The sequence below is a fragment of the Suricata suricatta genome, chromosome 1 (assembly GCF_006229205.1).
Source record: "Suricata suricatta isolate VVHF042 chromosome 1, meerkat_22Aug2017_6uvM2_HiC, whole genome shotgun sequence".
Taxonomy (NCBI): domain Eukaryota; kingdom Metazoa; phylum Chordata; class Mammalia; order Carnivora; family Herpestidae; genus Suricata; species Suricata suricatta.
In genome coordinates, this window is record NC_043700.1 from 98,697,740 (window position 1) to 98,711,799 (window position 14,060).

The 14,060-nt window shown below is 35.0% G+C and overlaps 1 protein-coding gene across 1 annotated transcript; it reads left to right on the top strand.

Moving 5' to 3' along the window:
• Nucleotides 1–206: 206 nt before the first annotated feature.
• Nucleotides 207–4,143, top strand: FABP2 (fatty acid binding protein 2). The gene is made up of 4 exons (XM_029917307.1): nucleotides 207–301; nucleotides 1,816–1,988; nucleotides 3,320–3,427; nucleotides 3,825–4,143. The coding sequence occupies exons 1-4, from the start codon at nucleotides 235–237 to the stop codon at nucleotides 3,873–3,875; spliced, it is 399 nt and encodes a 132-aa protein (XP_029773167.1). The 5' UTR covers nucleotides 207–234; the 3' UTR covers nucleotides 3,876–4,143.
• The last annotated feature ends 9,917 nt before the right edge of the window (nucleotides 4,144–14,060 follow it).

Consider the following 14,060-nt stretch of genomic DNA (forward strand, 5'->3'; position numbering starts at 1 on the left):
AAATTCATGTTGTTCAAGGGTCAACTAATTCAGTTGAATTCCAGGAAACGAAGTAAGAAATTTATAGAAAGATAAACTACAATGGCTTGGCCTTAGTGTAGTTAGGTGACCGTTTAAACTTTAAACTTCCACATCATAGTATGAAGTTGGTTTTGAGATAAGAAATAGAATAAATTGTCTCCTAAGGACAGACCTGAATCTCTGATTGCCGAGAGGCTGACTCAACAGGAGATCATGGCTTTTGATGGTACTTGGAAGATAGACCGGAATGAGAACTATGACAAGTTCATGGAAAAAATGGGTAAGGACTTAATTCTTCAGTGGCTTGTTATTTTGTTCCTCACAGGTACTTTCCTCTCTAATTCTTTCTAAACCTCAGGGTTTAGGGAATGGTTCCTGTTCTGGTGGTGAGGATCCAGAATGTATGATGGTTCAGAGTAGGGAAAACAATATTCTCACTTCTTATATTAGGAAGACTACACTCTCTCACTAGTAGAAGCAAAGAATTCTCTGAAACAAAATGATTCGGGAATCTTTCATTCACTCTCTAACTACTGATTGTGTCTAAATCATTGAAAACTGATTTTTTCTTCTTTTCTTTTTTTTTTTTTTTTTGCTTAGAGAGTGAAAAAGGGCAACATGTAATGAAAACTTCAAAGCTTTGAAACACTGAATTCTAGATAGAAAAGCAAAGATCAAATAGTAAAGCAATGGGGGGAAAAAGTTCTATCAAAATTCATAGTTCTAAATAAGTTAGACTCAATTCTCATTTCCTGTGACATGTAAAATTTGGAGAATAATCTTATGATTCCATGTGGTTTCTGTGTGGGTTTTAGCTAACTTTAAAATCTATTCCAATACTCTGGACAGTCTATACCTTGCACAAAATGTACTAACAAATTTGAGTCATTCCTCAAAAATAAAATCTGCATCAATTATATCCTATAGTTCCAGAATTCCATGTTGAAATTTATGGAATTTACACATTCTTACACTAATGAATTTGACTGCAATATTTGTCAATTTTCTCATTTTTTGTGACAGAAATGCTACAAAAAGTAAAGAGAATAATGAAGTTCAAAATTTAAAAGCCATTATGGAAAGTGAAAAAAACTTTTAAAAAATACTGTTTATGCAGAATTAAAGTTCTTTATAAAGATATGAATATATTTAATCCTTCATTTGACATTTCTGGGAGTTAGTTTATTTAACACTGAAACAAAGTGGGTTTTTTTTGTTATTAATATTCTTTGTGTGTGTGTGTGTGTGTGTGTGTGTGTGTGTGTGTTTTATAGTTTTTTTGTCAAGTTGGTTTCCACATAATACCCAGTGTTCTTCCTCCTCACGACCATCACCCCCCTCTCCTTTTTCCCCCTCCCCCTTCAGCCCTCAGTTTGTTTTCAGTATTCAAGAGTCTCCCATGATTTGCCTCCCTCCTGCTCCCTCTTTTTCCCCCTTTCCCCTCCCAATGGTCCTCTGTTAGATTTCTCCTGTGGAAAAAAAAAAAAAAAAGATTTCTCCTGTGAAACAAAGTTTTATCATTGTATTAAAATTATTCAGTTCTAAGGTTCTACAGTTCTACTTTTCATTTAATTTTTCTTAAGTTTTAGTAAAATAACTTGAATCACTACTCTTCATCTAAGCTTGAACCTTTTCTGCAAAAGACATTTTGAATGTTCTTGTGCAAAGGCAATACTATCAGGCTTTCCTCCCCAGCTTCAAAATGTACATAAACAAATAAATAAAATAGAACTTGTTAAAATAAACACTTTCTATGGCATTTTGACTTTTTCTCCAACATCTTTTGCTTTGTAGGTGTTAATGTGGTGAAAAGGAAGCTTGCAGCTCATGACAATCTGAAACTGACAATTACACAAGAAGGAAATAAATTCACGGTCAAAGAATCAAGCACTTTTCGTAGCATTGATATTGTTTTTGAGCTTGGAGTCACTTTTAATTACAGCCTAGCAGACGGAACTGAACTCAGTGTAAGAAACTTTTTATAAGCAATGTGCTCTTGATTTTTCTACACAATACTAAAATAATATGTTTTCTGTCATTGGATGGTTTAAGTCTCCTTCATTTATTGAAACAGCCAATAATTTATCCACATTATATCTTGTAAAACTTGGCAAAATATTTAAAGTTTTTATTTTCATACACATCTATAAATAGTCTGAACTGAACAATAAGAATTAGAAAAACATCCTCAGATGATTAAGTTAGACCTCTTATTCTGTGTTTTCACCTTATTATATACCTGATAACAATAAAAATCTCTTGATTTATCTAACTTAAATATAACAGTAATTTAATAAGTATGCCAAAATAATAAGATAAATGAATAAATTAGGTAATGTATAAATGACAGAATGGAAAAGTCTAATGCTATATGGTAGGTCATTGGGAACATACCTTTTAATGTTTAAGATAAAAAATTTTAGGGAGTCATATTTTCAACTGATTTTCTAAAAACATTTTTGTCCTCAGGATTTTCTAGTTAAATTATATGTTTGTAATGATGAATTGTCTAATATTTTCCCATTTGGTCATTTTTATTTATTATTTGTTCCTTAAAGGTTTCATTGTTAAACAATCTCTACACCCAACCTGGGATTCAAACTCACAACCCAAGATCAAGAGTTGTATGTTCCACTGATTGAGCCAGCCAGGCGCCCCTTGTGGCCATTTTTAAATGATTACAATCATAAAATTAAAACAAACACAGGGTTGTTAGGCTCTCCATGAAACTATCTTGAACTATGACTAAATTTAGGACAATCTTTGTAACATGAAAGATTTAAAAAAGAAAACTGCTGCTCATCTACCCTAAAACTTAGCATTTGGAAACAACTGAGTGAGAAAAGCATAATAGTTACCAGCACGCACTCTAGAGCCCCAGAAACCTATGCTGAATCCTGGCTCTGTGACTTTAGGTGAAGTACTATGCCTCGATTTTCTCAACCATAAAATGGAGATAATAATATCTACTTCATAAGGTCATTGTAAAGATTCAAAAAGTAGATCTATAAAATTCGGAACAGAGGCACCTGGGTTGGTTAAGCACCCAACTCTTGATTTCGGCTCAGGTCATGACATTACTGCTTATGAATTTGAGCCCCGTGCTGTCAGCACAGAGCCTGTTTGGGATTCTCTGTCTCTTTCTTTTTCAAAAATAAATAAACATTTAAAAATAAACAAAAAACTCTCAAGAAAAACCCACTTCAGAACAGTGTCTGGCTTATTTAAAATCCTAAAAAAATGTTGTTATTATTATTTGTTGTTATTAATTATTATTATTATTATTTTACATATGTAGGGTACTTGGAGCCTAGAAGGAAATAAACTTGTGGGAAAATTCAAACGGGTAGACAATGGATGTGATCTGAATGCTGTCCGAGAAATTATAGGTGGAGAAATGGTCCAGGTGAGTTGTAAAAATATAGCCATTTCTTAAAGACAAAAATAATTATATAACAATAATTCTATATTTGTGACTGCTGAGTTATAGCTTCAATAAATAAACTATTACTTTTCTCATAAATCTTTCTTATTTTAAAGACATAGGTATTTTCTGATGCCTATTTATTAAAGAGAGCTTATATATATGTCAAATATATCAATACCTATTTTAACTAAAAATGTGACTAAAAACCAAAAAATGTGTTTTTAAGTGGGTATATTCTGTATCAGTATAAAATGTTGCTATCAAAACTAAGAAAAAATACTATCATTATTTCAAAGCTATAATAATACTAATGTTTTTCTTAATTTAGCCTTAAATATTAATGGCAAATTCCTCTATGTTTGTTAACACCTTTCAGACTTATGTATATGAAGGAGTAGAAGCCAAGAGGATCTTCAAAAAGGAATGAGCTTTCATTTTTGAGCACAGCCCAGAACACAAATTGAATAGAAACTCTATATTGTATTAAACCTGTTTTTCTCTCCTTGGTTAGTCCTTTTGTAAGCATAACCAGCGACTTATATTCCTAGCCTTGCCAAGGCAAAAGAAGCAAAAGCTAATTAGGATTTAATTTGTTTTACATTCTCTAAGATGTCCATTTATTGCTGTATTGGTATTGGAAAATAATTTGTGACATGTTTTAAAACAGATGAATAAACTTTATTTCCAAATTGCTTTATAAGTAGTTTTTTCTTAAAAAAAAAAAAAAGGTGGGGGGGCACCTGGGTGGCTTAGTAGGTTAAGCATCCAACTCCTGCTTTCAACTCAGGTCATGATTTCATGGTTTGTGAGTTCAAGTCCCACAGCAAGCCCCACATCCAGCTCTGTGCTGACTGTGTCGAGCCTGCTTGGGATTCTCTCACTCTCCCTCTCTCTGTTCCTCCCCTGCTGTCTGTCTGTCTGTCTGTCTCTCTCTCTCTCTCTCTCTCTCTAAGTAAATAAATAAAACGTTAAAAAGTTAAATAAAGATTTAAAAAATTATAAAATACATACATAAATAAAATTATGTAAAATATGCATTGATAGACTATCTGGAGTTTTTTCCCCTACATTTGGTAAACTAAAAACGTAGTCTGCATGGGATCTTTAAAGTCTTACAGTGGTTGTGATTTTTCAGCAGATGCTTTGCAGACCAAAAGGGAGTGACAGGATATATTTAAAGTGCTGAAAGGGAAAAATTTACAACCAAGAATACTCTACCCGGTGAGGTTATCATTCAGAATTAAAGGAGAGATAAAGAGTTTCCCAGAGAAGCAAGAACTAAAGGAGGTCATCATCACTGAACCAGCTGTATAAGAACTGTTAAATGATCTTTAAGTGGAAAAGGAAAGTCTATAACTAGAAATAGAATATATGGAAGAGAAAAATCTCCGTGGTAAAGCAAATATATGATCAAGAAAGAACATCTGCTACTTAAAAGCTGGTGTAAAGGTTAAAAAACAAAAATAGTAAAAACATCTATAACTACATAAGTAATTTAAAAATATACAAAATACACAAAATTGTAAAATATGACATGAAACACACAAAACTTGGGGAGGGGGTTAAAATGTAGTGCTTTTAGATTCATTCAAATTTAAGTGACTATCAGCTTAAAATAGACTGCTATATAAATAGGTCAACATAGAAAAACCTCATGGTAACGATAAGTCTAAAACCTAAAATAGATACACAAAAAATAAAGAGGAAAGAACCCAAACATAACACTAAAGAAAACCACCAAACCACAGGGGGAAAGACAAAGAAAGGAAGAAAAAAACAGAAGAACTACAAAAAGAACCAGAAAACAATTAACAAAATGGCAGTAAGTGCATACTTATGAATAATTACTTTAAACATAAATGAACTAAATGTTCCAATAAAAAGACATGGGTTGGCTGAATGGATAAAAATAGAAGATGATCTATATGACACCTAGAAGAGACTCACTTCATTTATTTTCTTAAAGTTTATTTATTTTTGACAGAGAGAGAGAGAGAGAGAGAGAGAGAGAGAGAGAGAATGAGTGGAGGAGGAACTGGGAGAGAGGGAGACAGAAGAGCTGAAGCAGGCTCTGTGTGACAGTAGATAGCCCAATGAGGGGCTTGAACTCACAAACCCTGAGATCATGACCTGAGCCAAAGTCGGAGGCTTGACTGACTTGAACTACCCAGTTCAAGTTTTTTTTTCTATATAAAGTATGAATATTTATTTCAGGCTTTAGATCCCAATTGATTTCAAAAAACAAAATCTGATCTCTCTCCTCAGAGTAGCTGAGACCCCCTGTGTTAGGATGGTTTCCTGGAGGCTGAAGGGTCTCTGTGCCCTTAGGAACACATTTCATCAGGCTCCGCACAAAGTCCCTGATGCCCACTGTATCCCAGCCTTAAGACGGGAAAGGAAACAAAACTCACCACCATGGGGCTGATCGAATGCACACACACTAATGTAAATGAGCAGCTAAACCTTGGCAAATTTGCTTTTTTTTTTTAAAGTTTGTTTTGTGGGGTTTTTATATTTTTTTTCCATTTTCTTTTGCTACTCAGCAATATGCAGCACTTGTGAACTTCCAATGGGTTCCCAGCTTTAAACACAAACGTCCTGATGAAAGACTAATTCTTCAAGAATCTAAAAACAGACCAAATGTGTTTTTGCTGTGAACACTCTGTAGAGACGAAGTGAGGCGAAAGTTTGGGTTTAAAGAAGAAAAAAAAGAATCAATACAGTGATGGAAGGGTAAAGAATGCAAGAATTCAGACATTCTGTGGAGACCCTGAACCTTGCTCTGTGTAAAGACCCACACAGGCTGAAAGTGAAGAGATGGAAAGAGATATTCCATACAAATGGCAATGAGAAGAAAGAGTAGCAATACTCATATCAAATAGACTTTAAAACAAAGACTGTCACAAAAGACTAAAAAGGGCATTACATAATGACAAGGGAGTCAATCCAAGAATCAATTAATTTGTAATATTAGTGTATCTAACATCAGAGCATCTAAATATATAAAGAAAATATTAACAGGGGCACCTGGGTGGCTCAGTTGGATAAGCATCCGACTTTGGTTCAGGTCATGATCTCACAGTTTGTGGATTCGAGCACCACATCAGGCTCTGTGCTGACAGCTCAGAGCCTGGATCTGCTTTGAATTCTGTGTCTCCCCCTGCCTCTCTCTGTCTCTCTGCCCCTCTCATGCTCATACTCTGTCTCTCTCTCTCTCTCAAAAGTAAATAAACATTAAAAACTTTTTTAAAAAGAAAATATTAACAGATAGAGAAATTGATGGTAATATAATAATAGTAGGGGACTTGAATACCCCACTTACATCAATAGATAGATGGTCCAGGCCCAAAAAAAAAAAAAAAATCAAGGAAACAGTGGCCTAAAACAACACACTAGACTAGATGGACTTTACAGATATATACAGAACACTTCTTCTAAAAGCTAAAGGATACAAATTATTTTCAAGTATACATGGAATAGTCTCCATGATCAACATGTTAGGCTCTAAAACAAGTCTCAATAAAATCAAGAAGATGAAAATCATATCAAGCATCTTTTCTGGCCATAACATGAAACTAGAAATCAATTATAAGAAGAAAACTGGAAAAAAACACAAACATGTGTAGACTAAACAACATGCTACTAACAATCAATGAGTCCATGAAGAAATTAATAAGCCATCTAAAAAACACCTTAGAAATAGAAACACAATGATTCAAAATTCATGGGACAGAGCGAAAACAGTTCTAAGAAGGAAATTCATAGTAATACAGGCCTACCTCAAGAAACAAATCCCATCTAAACAATCTAACTTTAGACCTAAATAAACTAGAAAAAAATGATATTAAATAACAAAGTCTAAAGTTAGAAGAGAGAGGAAATAATAAAGATCAGAGTGGAAAAGAATGAAATAGAAACTAAAAAAAACTAAAAAAGAAATAGAAAAGTCCAATGAAACTAAAAACTGGTTCTTTGAAAAAATAAATAAAATCAATAAACCTTTGGCTAGTTTCATTGAGAAAAAAAGACAAAGGGCCCAAATAAAATCAAATGAAAGAGAAGTTACAACTGACACCAGGGAAATCTAAAGGATCCCAAGAGAAAACTATGAACAATTATAAACCAACAAAATGGAAAACCTAGAAGAAATGGATAAATTCCTTGAAACACACAACCTTCCAAGACCAAATCACAAAGAAAAATAAAACCTGAATGGACTGTTTACAAGTAATGAAATAATGAAATTGAATCAGTAATTTAAAAAGCCCCAACAACAAAAGTCCAGGAACAGACATTGGTACAGGGGAGTTCTACCAAACATTTTTTAAAAAGTTAATACCTCTCTTTCTGAAATTATTCCAAAAAAAATGAAGAGACAGGAATGCTTCCAAACGAATTTTACAAGGGTAGCATTACCCAGTACTGGAACAAGACCCCACAAAAGAAGAAAATTATAGGCCCATATTCCTAAAAGACACAGATGCAAAAATCTTCAACAAAACACCAGCAAACTAACAATACATTAAAAGGATCTTATACCACAATTAAGTGGGATTTATTTCAAGGATATAAGAATGGTTCAACTTCCATATATCAATCAAAGTGATATACCACATTAACAAATCAAAGCATAAAATTCATATAATCATCTCAATAGATGCAGAAAAAACATTTGACAAAATTCGGCATCCATTTGTAATAAAAACTCTGGAAGTGGGTGTAGAAGAAATGTATCTCAATGTGATAAAGGCCATAAATAACAAACCCACAGCTAACATAATACTCAAGAGAAAAAAAGCTGAAAGCTTTTTCTCTAATATCAGGAAAAAAACAAGGATGCCTACTCTTGCAACTTTTATACAACACAGTATTGAAAATCCTAGCCATTGAAATTAGGCCAGAAAAAGAAATAAAAGGCATCTAAATTGGAAAGAAAGAGGGGTACCTGAGTGGCTCAGTCAGTTAGGCATCTGATTTTGGCTCAGGTCAAGATCTTGCAGTTTGTGGGTTCAAGCTCCACATCAGGCTCTGTGCTGACAGCTCAGATCCTGGAGCCTGCTTCAGATTCTGTGTCTCCCTCTCTTTGCTTGACCCCAAGTCATTCTCTCTCTCTCTCAAAAATGAATGAAAATAAATAAATAAATAAATAGCAAAGAAAGAAGTAAAACTGTCACTATTTACATGATACTATACACATAAAATCCTAAATACTATTAGAGCTAATGAATGAATTTAGTATACTTGCAGAATACAAAATTAATATACAGAAATCAGTTGCATTTCTATACACTGATTTAAAAATGAGGAAGAGAATTTGAATAGACATTTTTCCAGGGAAGACTTAGAGATGGCCAATAGTCATATGAAAAGGTGCTCAAATCAGAGAAATGCAAATAAAAACCACGATTCTACTTCACAACTGTCAGATTGTTCATTATTAAAAAGACAAAAAATAAGTGTTAGCAAAGATGTAGAGAAAAGGGAACACTTATACATTGTTGGTGGGAATATAAATTAGTGCAGCTACTGTAGAAAACAGTATGAAGGTTCCCCTGAAAAATTAAAAGCAAAACTACCATATGATCCAGCATTCCACTTCATGGTATTTATCCAAAGTAAACAAAAACACCAATTTGAAGGGATATATACACTTCCATGTTCACTGCAACATTATTTACTCTTACCAAGGTATGGAAACAATCAAACAACCTATTAATAGATGAGTGGATAAAGAAGATGTGGACACACACACACACACACCACACACACACACACACACACACACACACACAGTGGAATATTACTTAGCCATAAAAAAGAATGAAATCTTGTCATTTGTGACATGGATGGACCTAGAGGGTAGTGTGCTAAATGAAGTAAGTCAGACAGAGGAAAACAAATACCATATGATTTCACTTAGATGTTCAATCTAAGAAATTAACAAACAAGCATATAAAACAAACAGGAACAGTCATGGATACAGGAAATAAACTGTTGGTTACCAGAGTGAAAGTACTGAGGGGTGGACAATGTAGGTAAAGAGAATTAAGAGGCATAAATTTCAAGTTATAAAATAAATGTCCTAAGAATGTAATGTACTGAAAAGGAAATATAGTCAATAATACTGTAATAACTTTGTACAGTGTCAATAACTAAACTTATTATGGGGATCATTGCATATTGTATAAAAAATGTGGCATCACTATAATGATACCTTAAAATAATAGGAGATTGCATGCCAATTATACCTCAATAAAAACAAATCTTACACTGGTTGTAAATATTTTCCTTAGAATCATCTATTATTATAAAAGTAATATACATTCAAATAGAACTCAGAAGAAAAGCAATTGCAAAATGAATATTTCCATAAACCTATAATCCAGAGATTATCACCGTTCTGATTATGATAGATATCCTCCCAGTCCCCTTCTCTGGATGTAGATATGTACATTTCCCCATAAATATCACTCAGAATAATATAATAGAAAATAAATGATGTACTAAGTCAAAGAATTAAATTACATTTTTCTACACTAGTGATTCTCAGACCTGACTAAGAATAAGAACCACCAAAGAAACTTAAAAATTTTTGCATTCTTTCTAATTTTTTAATGTTTATTTACTTATTTTGAGAGAGAGCATGAGAAGGGGAGGAGCAGAGAGAGGGAGAGACAGAGAGAATCCCAGCCTGAACTCGACCTTGAACTGGTAAACCATGAGACCATGACCTGAGCCGAAACCAAAAGTCAGATGCTGAACCGACTGAGCCACTGAGATGCCCCCAGATTTCTTTGGATTCTTCATCTCCACTGTTAGCTACTAGATAGAATCTCTGAAAACAGAACCAGAGATTTCAGAAAGCTCCCAGTAGTTCTGCTGCAGCAGGTCCACTAACCATACTTTGAGAACAACTGAGCTATCAGATACCAAAAGTGTCACCTTCAACTGCCACCTCCCCCCCCCGCCTTTTTTTCATAAACAGTGATTCTGACAATTGTCTAGGGCCCAAAAACTTTTCTTTTCCTCATGTTCTCACATGATGTACTATTTTATGTACGTCAGGTAATTATATTTTAAGAAGGTGTGTATTAGGGGGTGGAGAGGGACATCAACTTTTTCAGGATTTAACTATGGACTTTTGTTTTGACCAATTCTCTTTCATACTGATGAAAGTAGCAGCTAACATTTATATAATTCTTACTATGTGTCAGGCAATGTTCTAAATGGTGTAAACATATGGCAGATACAGTATATTGAGGGAAGAAAACTGGTTGAGTAAATGATGAAAAGAGCAAAGGCCCTAAAGCAGGAACAAGCTTGGTAAAGCTGAAGAACATAGAAAGTCTAGTATGAGTCCCCCAGATCATCTAGAGCTGACCAAAAATGGAGCAATGTTCAGGAAACACAAGCTAACTCAGAATTCCTAGAATTCAGGAATGATGTGGTAAAAAAAAAAAAAAAAGGTTTTGGAATCATACATACTTGCTTAAACTCTTGTCTTCCCCCCTACTAAAAGTTAAACTCGGATCCTCAATTTTTCTTACTTGAAAAATGGGGAAAATAGTGATGATTTTCTGTGACTATTTTTAATTGAGGTATAATATGTAAACCATCTAACATGATGCCTAGCATATAGCTGATATTTCAGAAAAGTAAGTAATATGAACATGTACCTACTCTTGTAGAGAAAACAGAAGAAGTCTCAACTGAAGAGATAGGAAAACTTTTCTCAAAACATCCCTTACCAAGCCTATGTCATAGAGAGCTCTTAGTTCTGGTCCAGGCTGTGACAGAACTAGTGAGGGACTTTGGGTGAGCCACTTCATTTTTTCAGAGTTGAGTTCAAGCATGTTTGTTTGTTTGGGTGGGCTCTGTACCCAGTCGTGACCCCTAGACCAAGAGTCACTTGATCTAGTGATCTACCCACTGCACCACCCAGCTGCCCTAATGCAATCATCTTTAAAATAAGGCAGTTGGACTAGATGATCTCTAATAAGTCTCTCGCTGTACTAAGATTCCAAGATATCTGAAAAACATTAAGTGATTCTTCCTTTAAATAGCCCTCTGGTGCATGACATAAGAAGGCACTGCTATAACAGAGGGTGGGCTGGGCAGAGAGAGAGCTTTTAAGCTCATAAAAGCATGACTGGCTTCATGCAGATGCACCCTGTGCAGGCTCAGAAGGCACTTGCGTTTGGTTTAACGTGTTACTCTTACTGTGTTAAAATTCTCAATAAATTTTGAACAAGAAGCCCGCATTTTCATATTCCACTGGGCCCTGCAAATTATGTAGCTGATCCTGTCCCTGTGAGCTGACTATGAATAAGTACAAAAGATGTTTCCTGTGAACAAATAGAGACTGGCAGCAAGAGAGCCCTGGGAACCTGAAGAAAGGTGACTGGGTGAGTAAGATAGTTGTCCGGGGTAGAATGCTAACAAGAGGGGTTTTTGTGGGAACCAGAAGGGGAGGAAGGTTGCTGTGGATGTATACTTCAAAGGGTGTCTTTACCTTCTGCTACGACTTGCTTTCTCTGAACTATAGTAGAAGGCTGCCATCTACTGGTAAATGACACAAACTCTTTCAAAGACTTCCAAAAAAGTCTACATTTCAGTGTCCAAAGGATGATCCAGAATGGTTTAACATATTCTGCAGTTTAAAACAATGCTTATTAAGTCTCCCTCAGTTACAACTTCCAAACTAAAGTAATAACAAAGACCTGTTTACCTGAACAATCCCTGACACCTGCTTTTATTTATTCAACAAAAAAACCCAATTTTTAAAAAGTACTATGTGCCAAGCATCAAATGTTCAATGATGAACACCCATCGGTAGAGATATTGTCATTAAGACTTCATAGAATGAATTTACATTTTCAGGTTTATCTTCGGTCAGAATCATAACAGCTTGAATATCATCATCATTTTTAAAACTGAGTGGCCATGTAGGGGTAAGAGTTACACTTTTATATTAGGGGTATGCTAATATGCAAGGTGGTGTGTATCTATGACCTTCAGGCCCAGTGACCTACATTCAGGCTATTGGGTAAAGCAGACATTACTGGAGAAATGACTGGAAAAAAAAAGAGTAAGCAAGGCAGTGGCAGAAGATGAAGAAAGTTAGGGGACACAGAGCAAATTAATAGTCACCAATAAAAAACTAGTGTTCCAGGGAGGTTCTCATCAGAGAATATCTACCCCCACTATGGATTCTATCAGAATGAAGGGTTAGCAGAAGCACCCCCTTCTACAATATCAAGATTAACAGAAAGAAAAAGGGAAGTTAGCAGGATGTATAAATTTGTCAAGTCACCAAGCTGTATGCTTGAAACTAATGTCGCAGTGTGTGTCATCTATACTCAAAATTTTAAAAAAGAGGGAACTTAAATACTTGTCCAATAATCGCTGATGAGTGCAGCTGTTGAGGGAGAAGAGTAACAGAAATCTGAATTCTGGAGGAAGAGGAGGAAGTTGTCCCCAGATCTCAGCCCAGTTTAAGGCCACATTGCTCAGACTACAGGGGTATAACTGGTTATTTCCAAACAATTCTTATATACTCATTACACTCACTGGAGAAAATATCTGAGAGCCAAAAACTGTTTCTTCACTAAAAACCAAACAAAAGTCCAGGCCCTGGCTGAACCTGGCTGACTCAGTCATAAAAGTATGTGACTCTTGATCTTGGGGTCTTGAGTTTGAGCCCCATGTTAGGTATATAGATTATAAAATGGAATTAAAACAACAACAACAAAAAAAAAACAAAAGTCCTTTTGGTGAAGGAGTTTATACTTAACACCATTTCTTGGTTTGCTTTAGATAATTTTTTATGTAGTATATCAAGACTAGCAAGGGTATCAAAGGACATAAATATGACACAGGACATCTTCAGAAAAATCTGAGTGAAGATGGATCTTATTTCATGCTCCCAATCCCACTGGCTGTTCTTTCTGTGATTCCATAGCACAATGTGCTCACCAATATCATTATTCTGTTTTCAGTGTGTTTGACTGTCTCCTCTAGTCCGTGAGGTTTAGGAGGGCTAGGATAGAGAGTTACACCTGCATCCCCCCATGCCCCTTTACCACGAGTAAACATGAATACTTGTAGCTGAAAGAGTCAATGGGACATGCCAAAAAGCCTCAGCCTCAGCAAACCAGCCTTCACCATCCTGTATTCTGAGAACGTATGTGTGGAAGCTCTACTGAGGAAACCAGTTCTCGTTATTCTTTATACCCAGATAACCTCATTCTGAAGCAGGTCACTAGTACCCTGGCCATATTGATTAGGCCAGCTGATGCAAGGACAGTCTATCTATAATACTTGAAAGCAGCCTAAAACATGAGAATTTTGTCCAAAATCAGTAATACTAATTACTTAAACCAGGTAGAGTCTCTCTTGGAAATTTGACTTCAATACATAGAAAATGTCATCAGCTAGTAATGATGGGCAGAAGTTCAGTGGCACAGAGGAAAAGCAGACAGACAACAGAGGCCATGAGGCAAAAGGGGTCATGATTGAGTTCTGATAAAAAACCAAATAGAAGAAAAGAGTGTGAAATAGTAGGTTTTTAGAAGTAGAAATAATGAATTCTTGCTTCTGGTGGATAAAAGTA